General features: G+C 47.7%; 1 protein-coding gene across 1 annotated transcript in view; it reads left to right on the forward strand.

Annotated features, from left to right (window-relative positions):
* The window catches only part of LOC147617343 (uncharacterized), a 31,207-nt gene extending 10,833 nt beyond the window's left edge, over window positions 1-20,374 (forward strand). The window contains exons 2-6 of the mRNA XM_086776986.1: window positions 18,500-18,627; window positions 18,753-18,856; window positions 19,537-19,624; window positions 19,759-19,820; window positions 19,904-20,374. Of these exons, the coding sequence (XP_086633112.1) occupies window positions 18,500-18,627; window positions 18,753-18,856; window positions 19,537-19,624; window positions 19,759-19,820; window positions 19,904-20,056 (535 nt within the window). The 3' untranslated portion in view covers window positions 20,057-20,374. The remainder of the gene's footprint in view (window positions 1-18,499; window positions 18,628-18,752; window positions 18,857-19,536; window positions 19,625-19,758; window positions 19,821-19,903) is intronic.
* Window positions 20,375-20,662: the final 288 nt, after the last annotated feature.

The following is a 20,662-nucleotide window of genomic DNA, read 5'->3' on the forward strand; positions in this document are numbered from 1 at the left end:
GCCACGGGTCCCTGAGGCTTGGAGTGCGGGCTGAAATCCAGGCCAGTAAGAAATCCTTCCAGGGCTCACCACCGAGAAGGAGTCCTCTGACAATCAACTTGCCTTGCAGGAAACGACTCTGAATAGCAGGATCGATGAGTCCAAGCCCCCCTCTGCTATGTGGCTGAATGATCACTCGCCATGCCACCTTGGCCTTGGCTGGCCTCCCGTCACTTCCGGCCCATAAGTTCTGGATCAACCGTTGAACCTGGCCAATCCATGCCCGAGAAAAGGCCCAGCACAAAGTGGCTATTTGCCGCCACCACTCTGCCTCCTATGGAGAGCCTCGTGGAGCTCCAATATAGAAGCTTCTTCTGAGTACTTAGAAGAAAGCGGGGCGAGTTGCTGCTCTGGAGAGATATATATGCCAACCTGGCAATCGAGGTATCGAATTGGAGTGCCCCTCGGGATCCACTGAAAATCCTCAACTGGTCGCCAAGTCGGTGATGAGCCTCCCCAAAAACCACATGACTTGTGCCAGTTGATCTATGCTCCTGAAGCGCGGTAGAAAACCTCGATCGCCTCCGCAAATCTTTGTAAATTCCCCACATCTCCTGCAAGGAAAACTGTTGTGCCATCTGCAAACTCGGAGTCCAGCAGCTCCTCCTACGTACGGAGGGGAAGACGCAATCCCTGAAGCCCGTGGGTGGAGAGAAAACTACTCATGGCCTCGGCGACGAATAGGAAGAGGTAAGGTGCCAAAGGACAGCCTTGTCTAACCGAGCGAGAGAGGGGGAATGTGTCGCCACCACGGGCTCCCTGAATGAGAACCTGGTTGTGTGAGGCTGAGTAAAGTCCTGAGACTCCACGAATCCACTCCATGGGGAATCCCATCCGGCTCATAGTGCCCTCCAGAAAGCTCCAATCCACTCTATCATAAGCTTTTTCAAAGTCGAGGAGTAGCACAATGAGGTCCTGTTGCCGCATCCTGGCCGAAGCTGTCGCTTTCCAGAAGGTGAAGATGTTGTCCAGAATGCTCCGATCTTGAACAAAGCTGGTCTGAGTGTCGTGGATCAAGTATGGGAGAAAAGACTGAAGTCTCCTGCTGATGGCCTTGGCCAAGATCTTATAGGTTGTCCCTACAAGAGTGATGGATCTCCAGTGTCGGATCTCCAATCTGTCACCACCCTCCTTGGGAATCAAGTGAATCAAGACTAGCTTCGAGATTTGGGGAAGCTTGGAGCTAGGCAGGCTGATTGGCGAGCTGAGTTAGGGATAGAGTAACGGGCGGGCACCCAAGTATGGACGGGCAGGCACCCAAGTGTGGACGCCCGATGACCGGCCAAGAGCCTATAAAAGGGTGGCCAAGGTTAGTCATTAGTCATATAGAGTCTCGTGTGTCTTTGTGAGAGCTCTATGGTCAGGAGCCTGGATCTAGTGCAGACGTGCACGTGCTTCATGCAGCCGGGCAACAGTCTCGAGGCCCGCGAGGGTAGCTTCGTGGCGGTATGGGACGTTATGAGGTAGAGATTGGTCGGTACGTCCATCTAGTTAGCTCAGCTCGTGGCTTGGTGGGGGCAGCCAAGACTTGTGGGCTTGCCCACGGCTATCAAGGTTGGGAGGTGAGTCAGGCTTGCACCCCCGTCATGTTTGTTTGGTTTGTTTGCAGGTTTCGAGTCTTGTACCAGGAGCGTTCTACGAGGAGATCCTATGGGGATTCGACACCTCTATGGATCTGATCTCCGTGCGAGTGGCAGCAAGCTGACTCTCGATCCATTGACTATCCGGGGACCTCTCGTGAAGCCGTTGTAGAGAGGCAAGACTCCTCCGCAAACTCCTCTCCTGTTCTCGGAAACCCTCTAAACGCCTCTGGGCTGCCTCCTGCGCAACAAGAAACAACTAATCTTTCCTAAGCCCTCATCCATTGTGCGTGCAGCAGAGCTTGAAAGAAAATCCAATCCCTCCCATATCTACTCTAGCTTGTTGCAAATCTTTGGGTCTTGAATGAGGCTGTCCGGGATCCTCAAGCTCATTTGCCTGTCATGCCTCCAGGGGTCCTCTAAGGACAAAATAACCGGGGCGTCGTCAGAAAATGTAGTGCTTGCCAAAATACCAATCATACCCCCTCGGTTGCAAGCTCACTCATCCATGTAAAATCTGTCAAGTCTAGAGAGGTTGGGGCCGGTGCTGCTCCTATCCGATCTCGAGAAGCGAAGGCACCAAGGGCTATGCCCAAACTCTGAAAGATGCCAAGGGTCCTGTCCCCTGACTGCAACAACCATCTCCTCCCAGGCTGAGTACTCTACTCCTGAAAATTTGGCCGTGCCACCCCCAAGTCTATTCTTTGTTGCCTCTATCATGTTGAAGTCACCACCCAAGCACCAAAAGTCAGCTTGAGGGAGGGCTTACCAAACTGAGCTCCAAAAGAGGGCTCTACCTGCAACAGCGTTTGGAGCGTAAACGTTGAGGAAGCCAATGCTATCCTCTCCAATAGTAATGGTAATCCACTGGTGCACGCCCGGGGACGATGACTCGTGAGCCAGTCATTGCCGGCAGGAGTCGTTCACTGACAGAAATACACACCCCTCCTTGCGTCCCAGATGGGCCGAAAGATGGGGACCAAAAAGTGTGACTTTTGCTTGGAAGAATCTTCCCGCATCTGCAGGTGCGGCCCTTTGAGAGGTGATGCTCCTAGAGGAATAAAATGTCTATGGGTCCCCCAACCATGGCTCTCTGGAGTTTGCCTCGTAGGACACCTCGTCTCTGAAAGCACCGAGGCCTCCCTAAACCTTGAATGTTCCATGCGACAATCCACACCTCCACTCGAAGAGTCTTGGGCGAGGGTTTAGACAGGGAATAATCACAATCTGTGCAGGGGCGAAGGTGTGCCAGGTGGGCACTAATCTTGTCCTCCATGTAGTGCCACTCTGTACAAGTGCAAGCGTATGCATGCTCCGGATTCCATCTATCACAATAGAGGTATCTGTAAGAGGGGGGAAGAGGTACCACGACAAACGTATGCATGAAGACAAAAAGTAGCACCTCCAGGTTGGAGACTACCATCTCCCTGCCCTGGCCTCGATGAGCAGAACCTCCAAGCTCCATCCTAGCCAAGGGCCAGAAATGGATGAGAATGTTGGGGATGTGAAGATCTTGAAGGTTCTGGGACAACTCGACTGCCTGGCCCTGGATGGTAGCTGCCACCATCTCGGGATCCCACTCTATCCCCGGGGCTGCACTGAAGGGGAAAGAGAAGATCGTCGCGCCATTATCTGGCGTAGAGGGCTTGGAGTGGTGAAAAACCACAAACTTGAACAGGGGCTACTATCTCCTCGAAAATGTCGGTCCGGGTAGAGTGGCTCCAATTCTCGTAGCTTCTTCATTCCACTCAATCAGAATGCTCACTGGATTCAAATGCGTAGATGGATTTGGAGACTGGCCAGGGTTTTCAGTGAAAAGGTTGCCAAGAAGGGAAGGATGATAGGTTAGGGAGTCCGTGAATAGACAAAGGGATGATGACAGTCATCGAAGAACAGAAGTTGGAATCCAATCATAAAGTTTAGCAGAGCGTGCATGCACATGTACATGCTGATGCCAGGGCTGATCCTAGAAGGGCAATAGATAAAGAATCAATTTTGGAACTAGACTTTGGAGCTATAGCAGCTAGGCATGGCTAGGAATGAATGGGAGAGTTAATTAGGGTTAGGTTTCATGTGGGAGATATACACACAGAGAAGCAAGGGAGAAATGAAATGAAATGTTATATTAACGTCTTCAAAAGGCCATAATGACCTATGAGACCAAAAGTTACATCATGGTGGATCTGATACAATGTCTGGAGAGAGAGAGAGAGAGAGTTGTGGGGATAAGTCAACTCATGGGAATGAGTGTGTGACTCCCCTATCACACATGTATATTGCACTAGTACACATAGTGCACTTAGTACATTAAAAGTACTAAGTGTACTATGTACTATAACTTATGGGCTTGTACACACTATAAGGGTGGGCATAGTGCCTTTACCCCAACAACCTCCCACTTAAAGACAAAGTGCCCTTAAATGAAAGAAAAGAAAAATCAGCATGTACATGATAATATACAAGGCCATATCAAGGCTGAAACTGGCCTCATCCAATGCCCATCAAGTGTCTGCAATGAGCAAACCGCTCCGGAGGCAAACTCTTTGTCAACAGATCAGCCGGATTGTCATCCGTATGAATCTTAACAAGCTGAATTTGCTTGTTCTCTATCACCTCTCTGATGAAGTGATACTTCATATCCACATGCTTCGTCTTTGCATGAAAGACAGGGTTCTTTGCGAACTGGATGGCACTCTGACTGTCACAATGCAACAATGGAATATCCCCTGTATAACCCAAATCAACCACTAACCGAGATAGCCATAATGCCTCCTTGCAAGCCTCTGTGGCTGCAATATACTCGGCCTCTGTAGTAGATAAGGCAGTGCACTTCTGCATCCTGGATATCCATGACACAGCACCTCCTGTGAATGTAAACACATAACCGGTAGTAGACTTCCGGTTATCTGGATTACCGGCATAATCCGAATCCGTGTAACCATGCACTAATGCATCCTGTTTGCCAAAACATATGCACATATCCTGTGTGCCCTTCAGGTATCTCATGACACCTTTCACTGCTTCCCAATGCTTCTTGCCAGGGTTGGCCATGTATCTAGAAACCACTCCCACTGCAAATGCAATGTCCGGCCTAGTAGCAACCATGGCATACATGAGACTGCCACAAGCTGAAGCATACGGAATCTTGGCCATATCAGCCCTGCCACTATCTGACTGTGGGCTGTCCATAGCACTGAGTTTCACATATGGAGGCAAAGGAGTACTAGTCTTCTTCCCCTCATCCATATTGAACCTCTGCAAAACTTTGCCAATGTATTCCTTCTGAGACAAATACAACACATGCTGATTTCTGTCCCGAAGTATCCGCGTACCCAAAATGTGATTTGCATCACCCAAATCCTTCATATCAAAGGTTTGATGTAGCCTCTTTTTTAAGGCATCCATCTCTTTACGAGATTTCCCGGCAATCAACATACAAGATGAGGATCAATAGACTGCCATCCAAAGCTTTCTTGGTGTACAAGCAGTGATCTATGTCACTTCTCCTGAAATCCTGGGATTTCATGAATGTATCAAATTTATGATACCATTCCCTTGGTGCCTGTTTGAGTCCATAAAGACTCTTTTTCAGCTTGCATACAAGCTTCTCCTTTCCACTCACTGCATAACCCTCTAGCCGTTGCATATATATCTCCTCATGGAGATCACCGTGAAGAAAAGCAGTCTTCACATCCATCTGAATCAAGTCCAGATCATCATGCGCAACCAAAGCTAACACAGCTCTAAGTGTGGTCATTTTGACCACTGGAGAGAAGATCTCATCAAAGTCCACACCATATTCCTGCTTGAAGCCCTTAGCCACTAACCTGGCTTTGTATCTTGGCTTTGCATCAAGTGCAACTTTGAGCCTGTAAACCCACTTGCATGGCAAAACCTTCTTGCCTGTAGGCAAATGCACCAACTTCCATGTTCCATTTTTGTGCAGAGAATCCATCTCTGACTTCATGGCACGCTCCCAAAGAGCCTTGTCTCCTCCTTATAACATGAGGGCTCCCCACAGTCAGTGAGCATCAAGTAGTCAACCCCTGGAACAAACCTGTCAGGGGCTCTGGAGGGTCTTGTGGACCACCGTACCCAATGACCATCATTTGTAGGTTGCTGTCCAGCCTGCATATCACCTATTGGTGGCTCCTGTTCCATGCCATAAGGCTGAAAAATCATGCCCGGTATCTCCTCTAACTGTGGTATATCCATAGGGATATCTTCTGCCATCTCTGGCTGTCCATTTGGACCATTTTCAGCACCATTTAAGGGCTGGTTTTGCTGCTGTAATGGCTGATTTACAGCCCTTGGTTGTTGTCCATGATGTCCATCATCATCAAAGATGACTCTGCCAGGCTCCTGTTGCCTTGCAGGCTCCTTATACATGCATGTTTCATCAAAAAAGACATCATTGCTGCGTATAATCTTTCTATTTACGGGATCCCAAAGTCTATACCCCATTTCACCTTTGTCACCATATCCTAGGAATATGCATTTGTGAGACTTAGGATCAAGTTTGGTGCACATTTCCCTGCGTATGTGCACGTACGCAACGCAACCAAACACTCTCAAGTGCTTGTATGATGGAGGCTTCCCTGTCCATACTTCCTCTGGCACTTTCCCACCAAGCCTCGTGTTAGGTGACCTGTTTATAAGATGAACGGCTGTCATAACAGCTTCAGCCCAAAAACCATGAGGTAACGCAGCATGTGACAACATAGAACGGACCTTCTCCTGAATGGTCCTGTTCATCCTCTCTGCTGTCCCGTTTTGTGGAGGATCATAAGGAGTAGAGAGCTCCCTCTTGATGCCTTTAGCATCACAAAAGTCCTGAAACTGTTTGGACATATACTCTCCACCATTGTCAGAACGCAAAGCCTTCAGTGTTTTGCCAGTTTGATTCTCAACAAGAGCAACAAACTTCTCAAACACTGAGAATGTATCACTCTTCAAACGAAGAGGATAAACCCACACCTTGCGTGTGTCAGAATATGCAGCGGAGATGATGACCAAATCTGGGAACACGAGCAAAAGCAAAAACGCAGGCAGAAAAACAGCACAAGAGAGAGACAGATGTAGGCGTGTAACTCTGCTCTATATACACAAGAAGATCCCGAGGAATGATACAAATGAGGTATGGGGGCTGAGGACCTATATATACCCCCCTAGAGGGCAGTCGGCCAGCAGAAGGAATGCCCACGACTGATGAAAAGACCCACGACTGCATAAATGCAGTCGGCCAGCAAAACAGGTGCCCACGACTGATCAAATCCAGTCGGCCAGCAGCAAGAGTGCCCACGACTGATAAACATCCAGTCGGCCAGCACTGTACTGCTCTTGGCACCCTCTGACAGCCCTCCCAAGCCTCAGAAAAATGGAAAAAAATAGGGGAAAAATGCGGAGAGTGGGGAAAAATGCGAAAACACCTCATAAGGGCGGGCACACCCACAACAAAGGCCCTGGTGTATAAATCTAGACAGGAGATGACTTCTAACACCCCCTCTCAGCTCCTGGCTGTGAAACCAACCACTGGGAGCTGGGGTGCCGCCTGAGCAAGTCCTGAGAGAGCGACTTCGTGAAGAGGTCCACCGTATTGTTCTCCGTCGAACAGAACTCCAGCAAGATGTCATCAGCAACAATCTGTTCACGAACAAAGTGCCTCGGGATGACCATGGGTTCCTCCAGTGGAAGCCCAAACCTGCAATGTAACCTCCTCCTGCTCCGTAAAACTGCTCCTAGGCCATAAGTAGATCTCCTCGTGTCCGGATCTCCTCCCCAAACCGAGTCACTCCAACCGTGGAGTCGGACTCCATCCAACAATCCCCCTCCTGTGTACAAGAGTCCATGATCCTTCGCATGCCGCAGAAACCACAGGAAACGCGATCTTGCCTCACAAAGAGACATCTGCAACCATGAGCTCAACCGCCTCATCAGGAAGCTCCCGTCCAATCTGGTGTCCATCAACCAGATCAATGAACCATACAGCTTCTGAGTCTCAGAGACATCACACTGCTCACAAGGATCAACACCTGTTACGGTGCACAAGCAAGTCCTGGAAACCTGATGAAACCTGTCAACCACCCCCTCTGAATCCGGAACCACAAAGCCTGGAGAAACCACCTCCTTCTGCAAGTAAGCACCTGCCACCTGCCAGGCTTTCCGAAAGGTCCCCGTGGAAAGAACATCCTCAACAACTGGAAGTTCTATGTCCCGAACACTACGAGACATCAGAGCATAAGTGACCTGTTCAGCTTCCTCTGACTCACGAACACAAGAACTACCAACATCAGTACTGGAAAGTTCCTGCCAAGTGCTGCCATCTACTGGCAAGCTATCCACCACCTGGTCTCGGAAAGCCCGCACATGCAGCGTATCCACACTTAAGTGGCCATTACCAGACTGCCACTCATCACAATCCTGAGGACCTGGGAGAGAGAGTGCTGAAAGCCTGTAAACTCCATTCTCCACTCCGCCTTCCCAAACCACCTGGCCTGTTGCTTTGTCCCGGAGAGCAACAAAATGCTCATCAAACTCCACCCGTACGCCAGTCTTGCAAACCTGATGCACTGACAACAGATGAAAACCAAGTGCCGGAACATACAACACCTGGGAGGAATGCTTCCCCCCTCTGCCATCGGGAACTATCTCCATCCTGCCCTCATTGTGAACTGGGATAGTGGACGTATCCCCAGTAAGAATATGACCAGAAAGCCTGCAGAGATCCTGTAAACCGGAACGGGAAGGAGTCATGTGCCTGGAAGCACCACTATCGAGAATCCACTCCCGAGTATCCGCTGCGGAGAGTCCTCCAATCTCCTCCCTGCCTGAAGAAAATGAAGCATCGGTGTCCATCACCTCCAGGTGCACAAAAACCGGAGTCTTCATGATTCCTGAGGAGTCTTCACCCTTCTCGGTCTTCCGCTTGGGACACTGTCTCCAGTAGTGGCCTTTCTCGCCACAATCATTACAAGTCCTCTCTGCCTTCAGTTTCTCGCGGTCACTAACGGACATCTTCTCTGAAGACTTCTCCGATGAAGCCTTCCCTTTGCCCGAGTTACGGCCTTTCGACCGTTGGCCAGTAAAGGCCTCCGAACCTCCACCCTGAGGAGGGTTCGTAAATCGTTCCTCCTGGTCCAGGACCATGGGCACAAGCTCCTCCCACGTGATGGTGCTGAGCCTGCCACTGGTAATCAACGACGAGTAGAATGCTGAGTACGAAGAGGGCAAATGTGACAGCAACGTGATGGCCATGTCCTCTGACGATATCTCCTTCCCAGCTTGAAGAACTTCCTGCTGAAGAGCCTGCAGCTTGTTAATATGCTCCCGCATCGTCGACGACTTTGCAGGGCTCATAACCCGCATCTGTACTTCCAAGGAAATCCTCTTCATGGGCGATACCCTGTTGTAAAGTGAGGCCAAATGTTGCCAAATACCTCTGGCCAGCGTCATGTGCTTGACATGATTGATTACCTGCGGTGTGCAATTGAGGAAAATAAACGAACGGACCCTGGCGTTGACGCGATCCCACATCTGCGTCTGGGCCTCCCGGTCCTTTCGGGTTGACGGTAACTCCCCTTCCTCTACTTCCGGCCGTGGAACACCAACAACGACGAAATCGGCGAGGTCGTAAGACTCCAAAACGGATTCCATCATCACCTTCCATATGCCGTAGTTGCTCCCGTCCAACTGACGGTCCACCGGGAACGTGGGGAGTGTCGGGATCTTCACATGTCTCTCGGCCATCTCAAACAGATCTGCCATCGCAGGGATGTACTCTGAAAAGGGTGGGTGGGTGGGAACAAAGAAGAACTGATACCTGCAAGTGGCTGTCCAGCAAATCAGCCCGCCTTCCTCTTGCTTCTCCTCTTCCCGATCAGCCCAAAACAGTCCACCAATCAGCCACAAAACAGCCCCCTCTTGCTCACACAAATCCCAAGACCTATCTAGAGCCTAGGGCTCTGATACCATGTCAGAATATGCAGCGGAGATGATGACCAAATCTGGGAACACGAGCAAAAGCAAAAACGCAGGCAGAAAAACAGCACAAGAGAGAGACAGATGTAGGCGTGTAACTCTGCTCTATATACACAAGAAGATCCCGAGGAATGATACAAATGAGGTATGGGGGCTGAGGACCTATATATACCCCCCTAGAGGGCAGTCGGCCAGCAGAAGGAATGCCCACGACTGATGAAAAGACCCACGACTGCATAAATGCAGTCGGCCAGCAAAACAGGTGCCCACGACTGATCAAATCCAGTCGGCCAGCAGCAAGAGTGCCCACGACTGATAAACATCCAGTCGGCCAGCACTGTACTGCTCTTGGCACCCTCTGACAGCCCTCCCAAGCCTCAGAAAAATGAAAAAAAATAGGGGAAAAATGCGGAGAGTGGGGAAAAATGGGAAAACACCTCATAAGGGCGGGCACACCCACAACAAAGGCCCTGGTGTATAAATCTAGACAGGAGATGACTTCTAACAGCGTGTGGCATCATCAATAAAAGACACAAAATATTTTGCCCCTCCCAAAGAAAGCTGAGGCATCTCACATATATCTGTATGCACAAGCTCTAACTGAGCATCTTTCTGTCCAAGAGCTTTCTTGTGGGGGCACTGCAGTTGCCTGCCATATATACAATGCTCACAAAACTGAAAACTTGAAAACTTTAGAGAAGGCAAGTAACCCAAACGAGACAATTGCTCCATTCCTTTGACACTCATGTGTCCCAACCGGCTATGCCACATAGAGATTTCCGGCAGCTCGTTTGCATTTACATTAGCATGGTGACAAACACCTGCATGCATGAAGTAAAGAGTGTCCACCTTAGAGCCTCTGGCAACAACCAGTGAGCCCTTACTAATCTTCCACTTTCCACGACCAAATGTGGTAACATAATCACCATCATCAAGCTGTCCAGTAGAAAGCAGGTTCTTCTTGATCTCAGGCACATGCCTGACATCATGGAGCATAAGCTGTGAGCCATCTGAAAACACAAGCCTCACATCACCTCTGCCAAGAATCTTGCATGCATGGTTATCATCCAAATAAACTACTCCTTCATTGCCAGCAGTATACCTGACAAACAAGTCTCTGCAACCTGTGACATGAAAGGAGGCACCTGAATCAATGATCCATGAGTGCATACCATGACCATCTCCTGTAAGAAGTGAATGGGCATCAAGTGAAGACGTGAATAGGACCTCATCCTCACTGTCACCTGCATGTGACACATTGATTTCTTCAATCTTGACTCCACTTTTGCCCTTCGGCTTTACATCTTTGGCTTCATCTTTGTCTTTGTCTTTGCCTTTTCCCTTTTCCTTTTGATCATTTTTCCATTTGTAGCATTGCTTTTTGATGTGTCCCTTCTTGCCACAATAATGGCATTCCAAGTCCTTTTTGGAGCGGGACTTAGATGCACGAATATAAGACTGAGAGAAAATTTAATTAAGATTAACCACCAAGAAAAGTCTCAAGAGAACAAGACTCAAGACAAGAACAAAGATTTCAACTTTATTCACTCTTGGAACATATACAGCAAGATAGAAGAACTTTTTACAATTTCATAAGCCCATCCATCATATGGTCACAAAAGCAGCACTCACAAGCTGCACATGACAAATGCAACTCTACTCCCAATGTATGTGATGAAATCACCAAAATCTGGTTGTTGCAGATTTAGGACAGCACCTTAAATGTGCTCTGTTCCCCTTCCAAAGTACTGTACAGCAGTACTAAGTGCTCACCAATGATGTTGTACCGGCAAGTACAGTAGCTGAAATTGAACTTTTTTACTCACTCAAATCAATGTGCAGCAGCCATGCCAAAACTTGTACAAAGCTGTACCAAATCTGTACCAACAGGTACAGTAGCAATAAATGCTCTCCTGGCTGTCCAAATGAGTGAAAATCAGACTTTTACAGTCCCGAACACTGCATACAACAGTCCCAAATAGAAATTGGGCAAAAGCCCCTTGACTGCAAGCTGATTTCCGAGGATTCAAGGCATAAAAGTCTTGCCTGCTGCTTTGCCAAGCTTAACAAGCATAAAATCTTGAAAAGCCCCTTGATTTAAGATCAATTGCTGATCATACATGGTACATTGACGCGCATGAAGGCATCCAGAGTCTTCACAGTGCTTCCCCCTGGCCACATATACATCCAATACATGAAAGCCCCTTGATTTACAGGCACATTGAGTGCTTGACAGGCATCAACACATTGCCCAAAGCATCAAATACGAGTGCCTGCATGCAAATCAATGCAATCGGCACAAAAGCCCCTTGATTTGCACTGCAATTTGCTGCAATTTTGCCCGAATGTGCGATTTCTCACATCATACAGCATGTATGAATGCTTAATTGCACAATTACATCAAAAGCCCCAAATTTCGACATCCAATTTCCTGCAAATTGATCCTGATTGTGACCAATGTCACCCAATTTTGCCAATTTTGCTCAAAAATTGAGCAATTCGGCACCTGACCTACTCAATTGATGATTGTACCTGCTCAATTGCAAATTGGACATGCAAATTCCAAAAAAATTGAAGCAAGTACCTCAGGTAATTTTCTGATTTTTTTGTTGATTTGCAGGTTGAATTTCTTTGTGTTGATGCTGTTGCAGAGAGGGGGTGTCGAATTTGCTGCTGCTGTATACTACTGTTGTAGTCGGGCAGGTGCAGGCGTACAAGGCTTCTCCTAGCATGAGGACTCTTTCCGAATCTCCACACCAGGGCTGATGTCGACAGCCCTCCAACAACAGCTCCCACTACTGAGACTTTTGCTGCTTGCCTGACAAACTTCAAATGAGGTCTGGCGAGCTTGTAGAAGAGGGCGAAGCGCTCCCTCCAGGCCGCCTTGTCAATCGCACACCATCGAAACTCCTCAGCGGGGACAGACGCACACACCGCAGAGACAACGATCTTGGGAACCGAGGGCCGCAGACGTCGACTCAATGCTTGGCGATTCGCTGTCTTTGACTGCAGGAAGCCTGCTCCGCCTCGTAGATGTGTTCGCTCGCTGCTGAGCGGTTTTACGCCTTCGCTTAGTAGCGCTACACGCTTTGTGGCCAAGAACGCCTCGCTTACTCATGCGGACCACCACCACGCCTACGAGCAAGCCTGCCTAGTGGATAGCACTACACGCGACGGGCCTTCCTCTCACGAGTCGGCGTCTCACGGCTGTTGACGGTGCCCCACGGCTACTCCTCCCAGCTGGTGGTCGACGACGATCTTGTTGAAGGTTCGCCCCCTTCCTGGTGCGCCACCCAACGCTTGAAAGCCAGCCGTCTAGCGCCCAACGCTTGAAAGCCTTCACCTAGTGGCCAACACTGCACACAGGCGACTTCCACTGTCTTGCAGCGCCCAACACGACAGCCTGTTTGTTTGCAGCGCATGTGCTCCTTGCTGAGCACCAGAAAGCTCCTCTGCTCGTGCCAAGGCTCTGATACTAGTTGAATGGGAGAGTTAATTAGGGTTAGGTTTCATGTGGGAGATATACACACAGAGAAGCAAGGGAGAGAGAGAGAGAGAGAGAGTTGTGGGGATAAGTCAACTCATGGGAATGAGTGTGTGACTCCCCTATCACACATGTATATTGCACTAGTACACAGTGTGCACTTAGTACATTAAAAGTACTAAGTGTACTATGTACTATAACTTATGGGCTTGTACACACTATAAGGGTGGGCATAGTGCCTTTACCCCAACAAGGAAGACTGTGGAATCACTCAGGGAGCTGTTGGCCAGCTTTTATGGAGGGATCTCTGTCAGCTGTAGCAAGAAGGTTGTCCAGGGGACCTGGCTGACAGCAGGTCGGCCGGCCCACAATTGTTTTCCAAGGCTTATAAATAGCATTGTGTTGAGTTCTTGTGATTCCTTCAGTCCTTTCTTGGGCTGGGTCACTAGATTAGGTTTAGATAAGGACTCTTACGAGTCTAGGCCCCCCTTTGATGGCAGCCTATGGCTGCAAGACTTGTACACCTTTTTGTACATTATGAATATATTGAATACTCAGCTCTCTCTCTCTCTCTCTCTCTCTCTCTCTCTCTTCTCTATCTTCTACAATGCATTTTGCATGAAGCACGTTACAGGATGGTGTTTAGGGCTGAAAGAAGACTCCCAGAGCTTCCGCATGTGATATTGGTATCTGAGCATCAAGCTCAACAAGGCTAAACACTGATTCAGTCCCAGATGAAGGTGCACAATCCAAGGAAAGGAACACAAGACATGGAAGAAGTTCCCAGGAGGTTGGTTGGTTGGTTGTGCACAAGACCCAAGGGGAATGGCAGTCCTGTGAGTCGGGTGCCACTTGGGGCACACTAGGAAAGGCTTTCAGGCAACGGTTCCAAGGGAGGATGATCCTCATAGGGGTGGAGTGAGAGCGCCAGACTCAATACTTGGCAAAAGAAGACCAGAGAAAGTGTTCAGGGACAGGGCATGAAGGCATGGGGGACATGATGGAACAGATGCATAGATCTTCATCAGAGTTGGAGTGGATTTGGAGACCGGCCAGGGTTTTTAGTGAGAAGGTTGCCAGGAAGGGAAGGATGACAGGTCTGGGACTCCGTGAATAGACAAAGGGATGATGACAGGCATCCAAGAACAAAAATTGGCCACGTCCCCATCTGCGCTAACTGTTGCTGCCTGTGTGCCACCTGTAACGTATGGCTATTGTCGCTTGTGCACCAGTTGCCTCCAACGCTTCTGCCACCTGCTGCGAGCGCTGCAACCATCTCCACCAGCCCTGCCTTCTACTATCGTTGCTATTGTTGCTGCCTTCGTCACCACCAGTTCTGCGAGCACGTGTGCTGTTGTTTGCTGTCACTTGTGCCGCCTACAGAGCGCTTGGACGCCGCCACACACCTGTGCCCGTCATCAAGTTTAGCAGAGGGGGATGTCATGTCCATGCACAAGTACATGCTGATCACAGGGCTGATCCTAGAAGGGCAACAGATAAAGAACTAGTTTTGGAAGGAGACTTTGGAGCTACAGTAGCTAGGCATGGGAAGGAAGACTCTAGAATCACCCAGGGAGCTGTCGGCTTGCTTTTATGGAGGGATCTTTGTCGGCTCTAGCAGGTCGGCCAGCCCACAATTGTTTTCCAAGGCCTATAAATAGCATTATGTTGAGTTCTTGTGATTCATTCAGTCCTTTCTTGGGCTAGGTCACTAGATTAGGTTTAGATGAGGACTCTTATGAGGCTAGACACATGTCATCATATGTCGTTGGGGCGCTCGTCAGACTGAAGGGCATGTCAACAAACTCGTAGTGGCCAGTTCAGTGTGGGGGGTTGTCTTTGGGATGTCCCCTTTGACGATCCGATGGTTTCCACTTTTTAGGTCAAGCTTTGAAAACACCTTGGCTCTATTCAGCCTCTCTAGGATATAATCAAACCTAGGCATTGAAAGCTTGCTCTTGACTATCAGCTTGTTCAGGGCACAATAATCAACAAAATTTGGAAGATCCATCGTTTTTCTTGACAAAAAAGATGTGCTGCAAATGGGAGCATTGGAACATATGAACCCTGATTGCAACAATTCTTGGAGTTGGCGGTCCCACTCCGATTCCATAGCCTTGCTCAGGCGATACGGAAACTTGCTCAAGGTTCCTAGTGCGGGATTCTGTTATCTTCCGGTCTAGACCGGGGGGGGGGGGGGGGGGGGGGCTTAGGAGGGAGGTTGTCCCGAAGGACAATCTTATGGAATTAGTCATGTAGACCCTAGTACTTCTCTAAAGCAATGGTAATGGTCTGGGCAGTCTGAGCATAGACCACCGAACACTGTGTGCCTTGCCTCATTTCTCATTTAACGTGCATGTGGCTTATTCCTAGCTCACAATTGATGATGACAGGAATCTTGGACACGTTTTGGGGAATCCGAAAAGTGTGCCATGCCCAGTGATTTTTGTATGTTTTTCTCATACTTAATAGAAGTCTCGTTTTGAAAAAAAAAAGTATGGATGAATCTCAGCTTAAGTTCTGCTCGACACTCGTGTCTCTTGGTCAGAAAAGCTAGTTGTAGATTAATTTTCAGCTCTCCAAATTGCTTGTAGACCAGGGCTTTAGTGTCATGTGCATACAATGCCATGGGACATTCTCAGGTGCCGGTCCAGAAGAGGCAACCAGATAAAGAGTATGAACCAGATAGAGCTAGGACTTGGAGCACAAGGTGCAGTGTTGGACTGGAGAATGGACTTGGATCCCTGTCGTCTGTACCAGAAACAGAACAGGAGCTGTTGGCTGAACCAAGACAAAGGCGGCTACAGGCGCATGATGATTACTGAATTTTTGTCTAGTCAGCTGGCCGACAGCAGTCGGCCAGCTCTCCATGAAGTTCAAGGGACTATAAATAGCAAGAGTTGCTCCTCATTCTTTTCATTCAACTCATTTGGTAGTTGGGTCTTTAGGGTCCCAGTTAGGGACAGATTTTGGTGATGTTCACCTTTTCCAAGAAGGCAGCCTAGGGCTGTGGACTGAGTACCTTTTTGTACTATATTAATATACTGAATTTCCAGCATCTCTCTCTCTCTCTCTCTCTCTACTCTCACTTCATGTCTACGTTTTGCCTCAGCATGCTTCCAGTAGTATTTAGGGCTGAAAGAAGACTCCCAAAGCTTCCGCGTGTTACATTTAGACGGAACCCAGAAACTTGTGATATTGAAATATCCTAACGCCCTTTATATAGGAATAGGGTTGGGCTAGTTAGTATGGTCTGACTGCTGTATGACCTGCCTCATGGCTGCTCGACAATTGCCTAGGGCTGCCCAAGATTGTTGTCCAGGCTGCCAAACCTCCTCTATGCACATCTGCCCGGCCTGTTCCAGCGTGCCTAGGCCGTGTGCTATCACATGCACTTTGCACTGTAGTGCATGGTCTCAAGATGGATCATCATCATCAGTGCAACATTGTACGTTATTAGTACCCTCTAGAATGATATTTGTTGTACGCCGTGACCCCATTGTAATCCTTAGTCCAGGATAAGTCAGGCACGAGCTACGTAGGTCATTCCTAAGCCTTAGACAGTCAGTCAGTCAGTCAGTCCAAGACTCAAGTCCCTTAACCCACTTGAAGAGATGCATTCATGCATGTAGAGCCTGTAGAAGCCTTAGGGTTTGCATTAGAAAGCACTCTGCAGAATGCATAGCATTCATCCATTTTGCAGAAGCCTTCAAATAACATCTAGCATTTATTAGAATTGATCTGGCATTTTCCCCATAATTTCTAGCATGTAATACCATTTATTTATCATGCACAAGTCATGGAGAATAAATAGGTACAGTCGGCCAGCCCTTCAGCCACAACCGACCAGCATCTAGAGATCATATAAATAGTTGAGCTTTGCATCATTCCATCATTCATATCATATTCAGCCCAGAAGACCTCAACGCTTGGAGCCTTCAGCACAAGGAGCATAAGCGATTGGAGAATTCAGCACATCAATCATCAGCGTTTCATCCATCAGCATATAGGAGCATCAACGCTTGAGCATTCAGCCTGCATTAAGCAAAACGCAGCATCTACAGCATTCAGCCCGACAGAGCACCTTGCGTTTTCAGCATTCATACAGTTTTTAGCATCCTTGTTTGCATCGTTTTGCTACAGCCACTTGGTGAAGGTAAAACTCAGCATTCATACTCATTTTCAGCATTCATACATAGCCTAGAACAGTCCCAATCACCCCCTTCTCTCAGCCTCAGATTTGCAGCCTTCCTACATCCATTGGGAAGAGTGCATAGCTCGAGATTGGTCATCATTGGTGCTTCTATAGCCGTGTATAGTTCAGCCCGACTCTTGGTCCTCAAAGATCTTGCGTTTGGCTTATCGTCAGTCCACAGTCAGTCTCTTCAAAGTAATAAAGCAAATACTATTCCAGTAACAGGATAGGGGGCCCTTTCGTGGGTAATTTGGGACCCCTTACGGTGTATAGTTTCTATCTCTCTCTCTCTCTCTCTCAAATCTCTTAAAGTTTGAAGTCATAAAGTGGATTGCTTAACTCGCGAAACTCAGGATACAGAAGACGCCGTGAGCATTTGTGTGACAGGATCCTCAATTACGAATACTTCCGGTGCATGTTACATGTGCATTGCTATCCAGCCTGTCTAGTGACCTTATGGAGGTGTGCTACAACCATGGCTGCCCCTCATAATGGGGGCTAGACATACATGAGCTAGTCGGTGCCCTTATATCACATTTTTTGAGGCTCTCAGCCATGTTCAATGTGCTACACTCATCAAGATAAAGTAGAGAGGACTCAAAAGGCTTGACTCAAAGAGTTCTTCACTTTGACTTAGACATCTCGCACAGCTTGTTAATGGCTTTGATGCAATCTACCTTTTCTATTCTACATGCCAGCAGTACAGGGAGTAATCGACTCACCATAAAATCACATACCTGAAGTCATGTCTCAGAAGCATGGATCTTGACATAGAGGTCTTTTCAGTAGAACAGAAGGCACATTAACAGAAAATTGGGATAGATGGAACAGCAGTTTACAGGCTACACACAGTAGGGTCACCAGGAAGAGGGGAATGCATAGTATCAGTAGGGCCCGAATAAGAATGCTGAAGAGTTTATAGTCAATCTTTCAAAAGGCTGTCTGCATGCTACTTATTTGAAGCAGTGTTTGTTACATACACAGGCCAAGCATACTTGTATTGTTGTGAGTTGCAGTGCGGATGTTTTGTTAATAGAAGTATGCACATGCACACATACCCTTGTACACATGTCATGTACACGTGCACGTGAATGCACTTGCACACAAAAAAATGTTCAGTTCTCTTGCAAGTCTCAAAGTGCTGTACAAAGGTGAAACTGCACTCAGTTTCTTACGAATGTTTAGGTGTATTCAGTTTCTGACTTTCCGTTCTTGGCTAGGCAGGTTTCATGTAGACAAGCTATCCTCTGCACACGTCTATGTAAGGTTGCACAAAAGGCAGACAATTGATAACATCAGTCCAGAACTTCTAGAGGACTGTGTGCAGCTCGTGAAAGCTAACTCAATTCAAGGTGATTTTTTGCGCAATATTACTGTTCATAAAGCTTCTGTTTGCTTAGTATCTCAAGATTATGATGTGGTTGAGTTATTAGAAAGGAGAGGTGGGTTTCCTTTGTAAAGCTTGTTTTCTGTGCAGGCAACAAACTGAACAATCTGGATGTTGTTTATACACCTTGGTCCAATTTGAGGAAGACCGCATCCATGGATGTTGGCCAAGTCGGCTTTCACAATCCCAAGCTTGTAAGAGAGTAGTATCTGTAGGACTACTAGTGTTGTGAAAGTGGTTAACACACACAGAGAGAGAGAGAGAGAGAGAGAGAGAGAGAGAGAGAGAGAGAGAGAGAGAGAGAGAGAGATCTAACCCAAATAGTACATACAATGAATGAAAGTACAACTGATTGTTCAATATATAAAAGAGAAATCAATCTCTGCTGATATCAGCCCAATTTGCAAGTGAAGCCTCCTGCTCAGATGCAAACGCTGGCTCCCTTACATGAGCTAGTCAGCCAGCTGCTGTCCCTTACCTGACTGCCACAACAGCCTGACTGGGTGGTCAGCCTACCCAATCGCTGCCTGTTGCTGCCTGACCGCCTGTTTCACACATGGGCAGCCTGGCACAAGTTTGGGCTACCTTGGGCTGGCCAATCGACTGGCCCAGCCTCTTGAGATGGTGTGCAGGTGGTTGACAGTATCTTTTAAGGCCCTTTGCAGACATCTGTCCGCTGGGGCTGATTGACCTATTTTGACCTTCCATCCATCGGACATGGACGAGGGATTTCCCCTTCCAAGATGGGCGGGGGCTTGTCTGTAATTACCCAAGACTGAGTAGTACCTTGATTACAAGTGCTGCAAACATTGGGCTACCATACTCTAGTATTTGGCGAGTAAAAACAGTTTTGAAGACATGGGTATGTTCTCAGGTGCGAACAGTAAAGGTGGAGAAGCGCATCAACGAAGTTGTTAACAGGTTGAACAAAACAAAGGTGGAACGGACACCTGATTTGAAAGGTGTGGCAAGCTTTAGAAGCAAATAATTAATTTTAAGATATGAAAAATTGGGATTAGTGCTTTCTTAACTTTGTTATGTCTAGATTCATCTTTATTAAATTTTCATTGTTATTTAAAGCTAAATTTTATTGCAGCTGAGAGAGAATCATATAATGCTGCAGAGAGAGCTGAAAGAAAAGCTTACTTGAGGGATAAGGTAGGCACTCCGTCCTTTTTTTGCCCTGAAACTACAAAAAGTAGCATCATGTGCAGCCACTGATACAACCTTTCTGTTATCAGAAACGGAGAGAAGAGTTGGTGCAAATGGAGAAGGATAAGCAGGCAGAAATCAGGAGCTACAAAGGGCTTATGGTATCAGAGAAGATGACGTCTAACAAGGATTTGGCTTCTAAAGGGAAATCTCTTCAGGAAATGGAGGATGATTTCATGTGATAGTATATGTATGATATTAGGCATTTTTTGGAAAGTAACATGTGATGATGCATGTACCATCGCACTAAATGAGATGGTCATTATATGAGATGGCTGGTTGGCCTGGCCGTGTAGAGGCCTAAGAAGCGTATCTAGACTGGCATATTACAAAGAGGTTCCAGATAAATGGGACAGCTTTAAGTTTCAACTCTGAACTGCTGTGATAAAATATTGGGTGTATGCTCATGTTTTAGGTGCATTAAGCAGTTGTGGAAGCTGATACTTGATTTTGTTTACTACTCATGCAAATATATGTGACTGCCACTCAGCTGATTAAATCTATGTTGTGGGATATGGTATTGATGGGTATCTGGTACTTCACATTCATGTGGTTGCTACTCAACTGGTACTAAGGCTGGTTACAGAACCTTCTTGCGCCCAATGTTAGCAGGGCCCCCAGCATGGCAACCCTCCGTCAGGAAATCCTGCCTGTCCAAACGCCCTCCTCTCACCTCTGGCGGCAAGGTTCTGTAACCAGCCTGGCGTGTGCTTGGTACCCACAAGAATTTATATTGTTGTTACCCAACTGGTATTAACATTTGAATTTCATCAATTTGACACTTTTTG

Source organism: Cibotium barometz, chromosome 37 (assembly GCF_041138505.1).
Source record: "Cibotium barometz isolate CiBa-2024 chromosome 37, ASM4113850v1, whole genome shotgun sequence".
Lineage (NCBI taxonomy): Eukaryota > Viridiplantae > Streptophyta > Polypodiopsida > Cyatheales > Cibotiaceae > Cibotium > Cibotium barometz.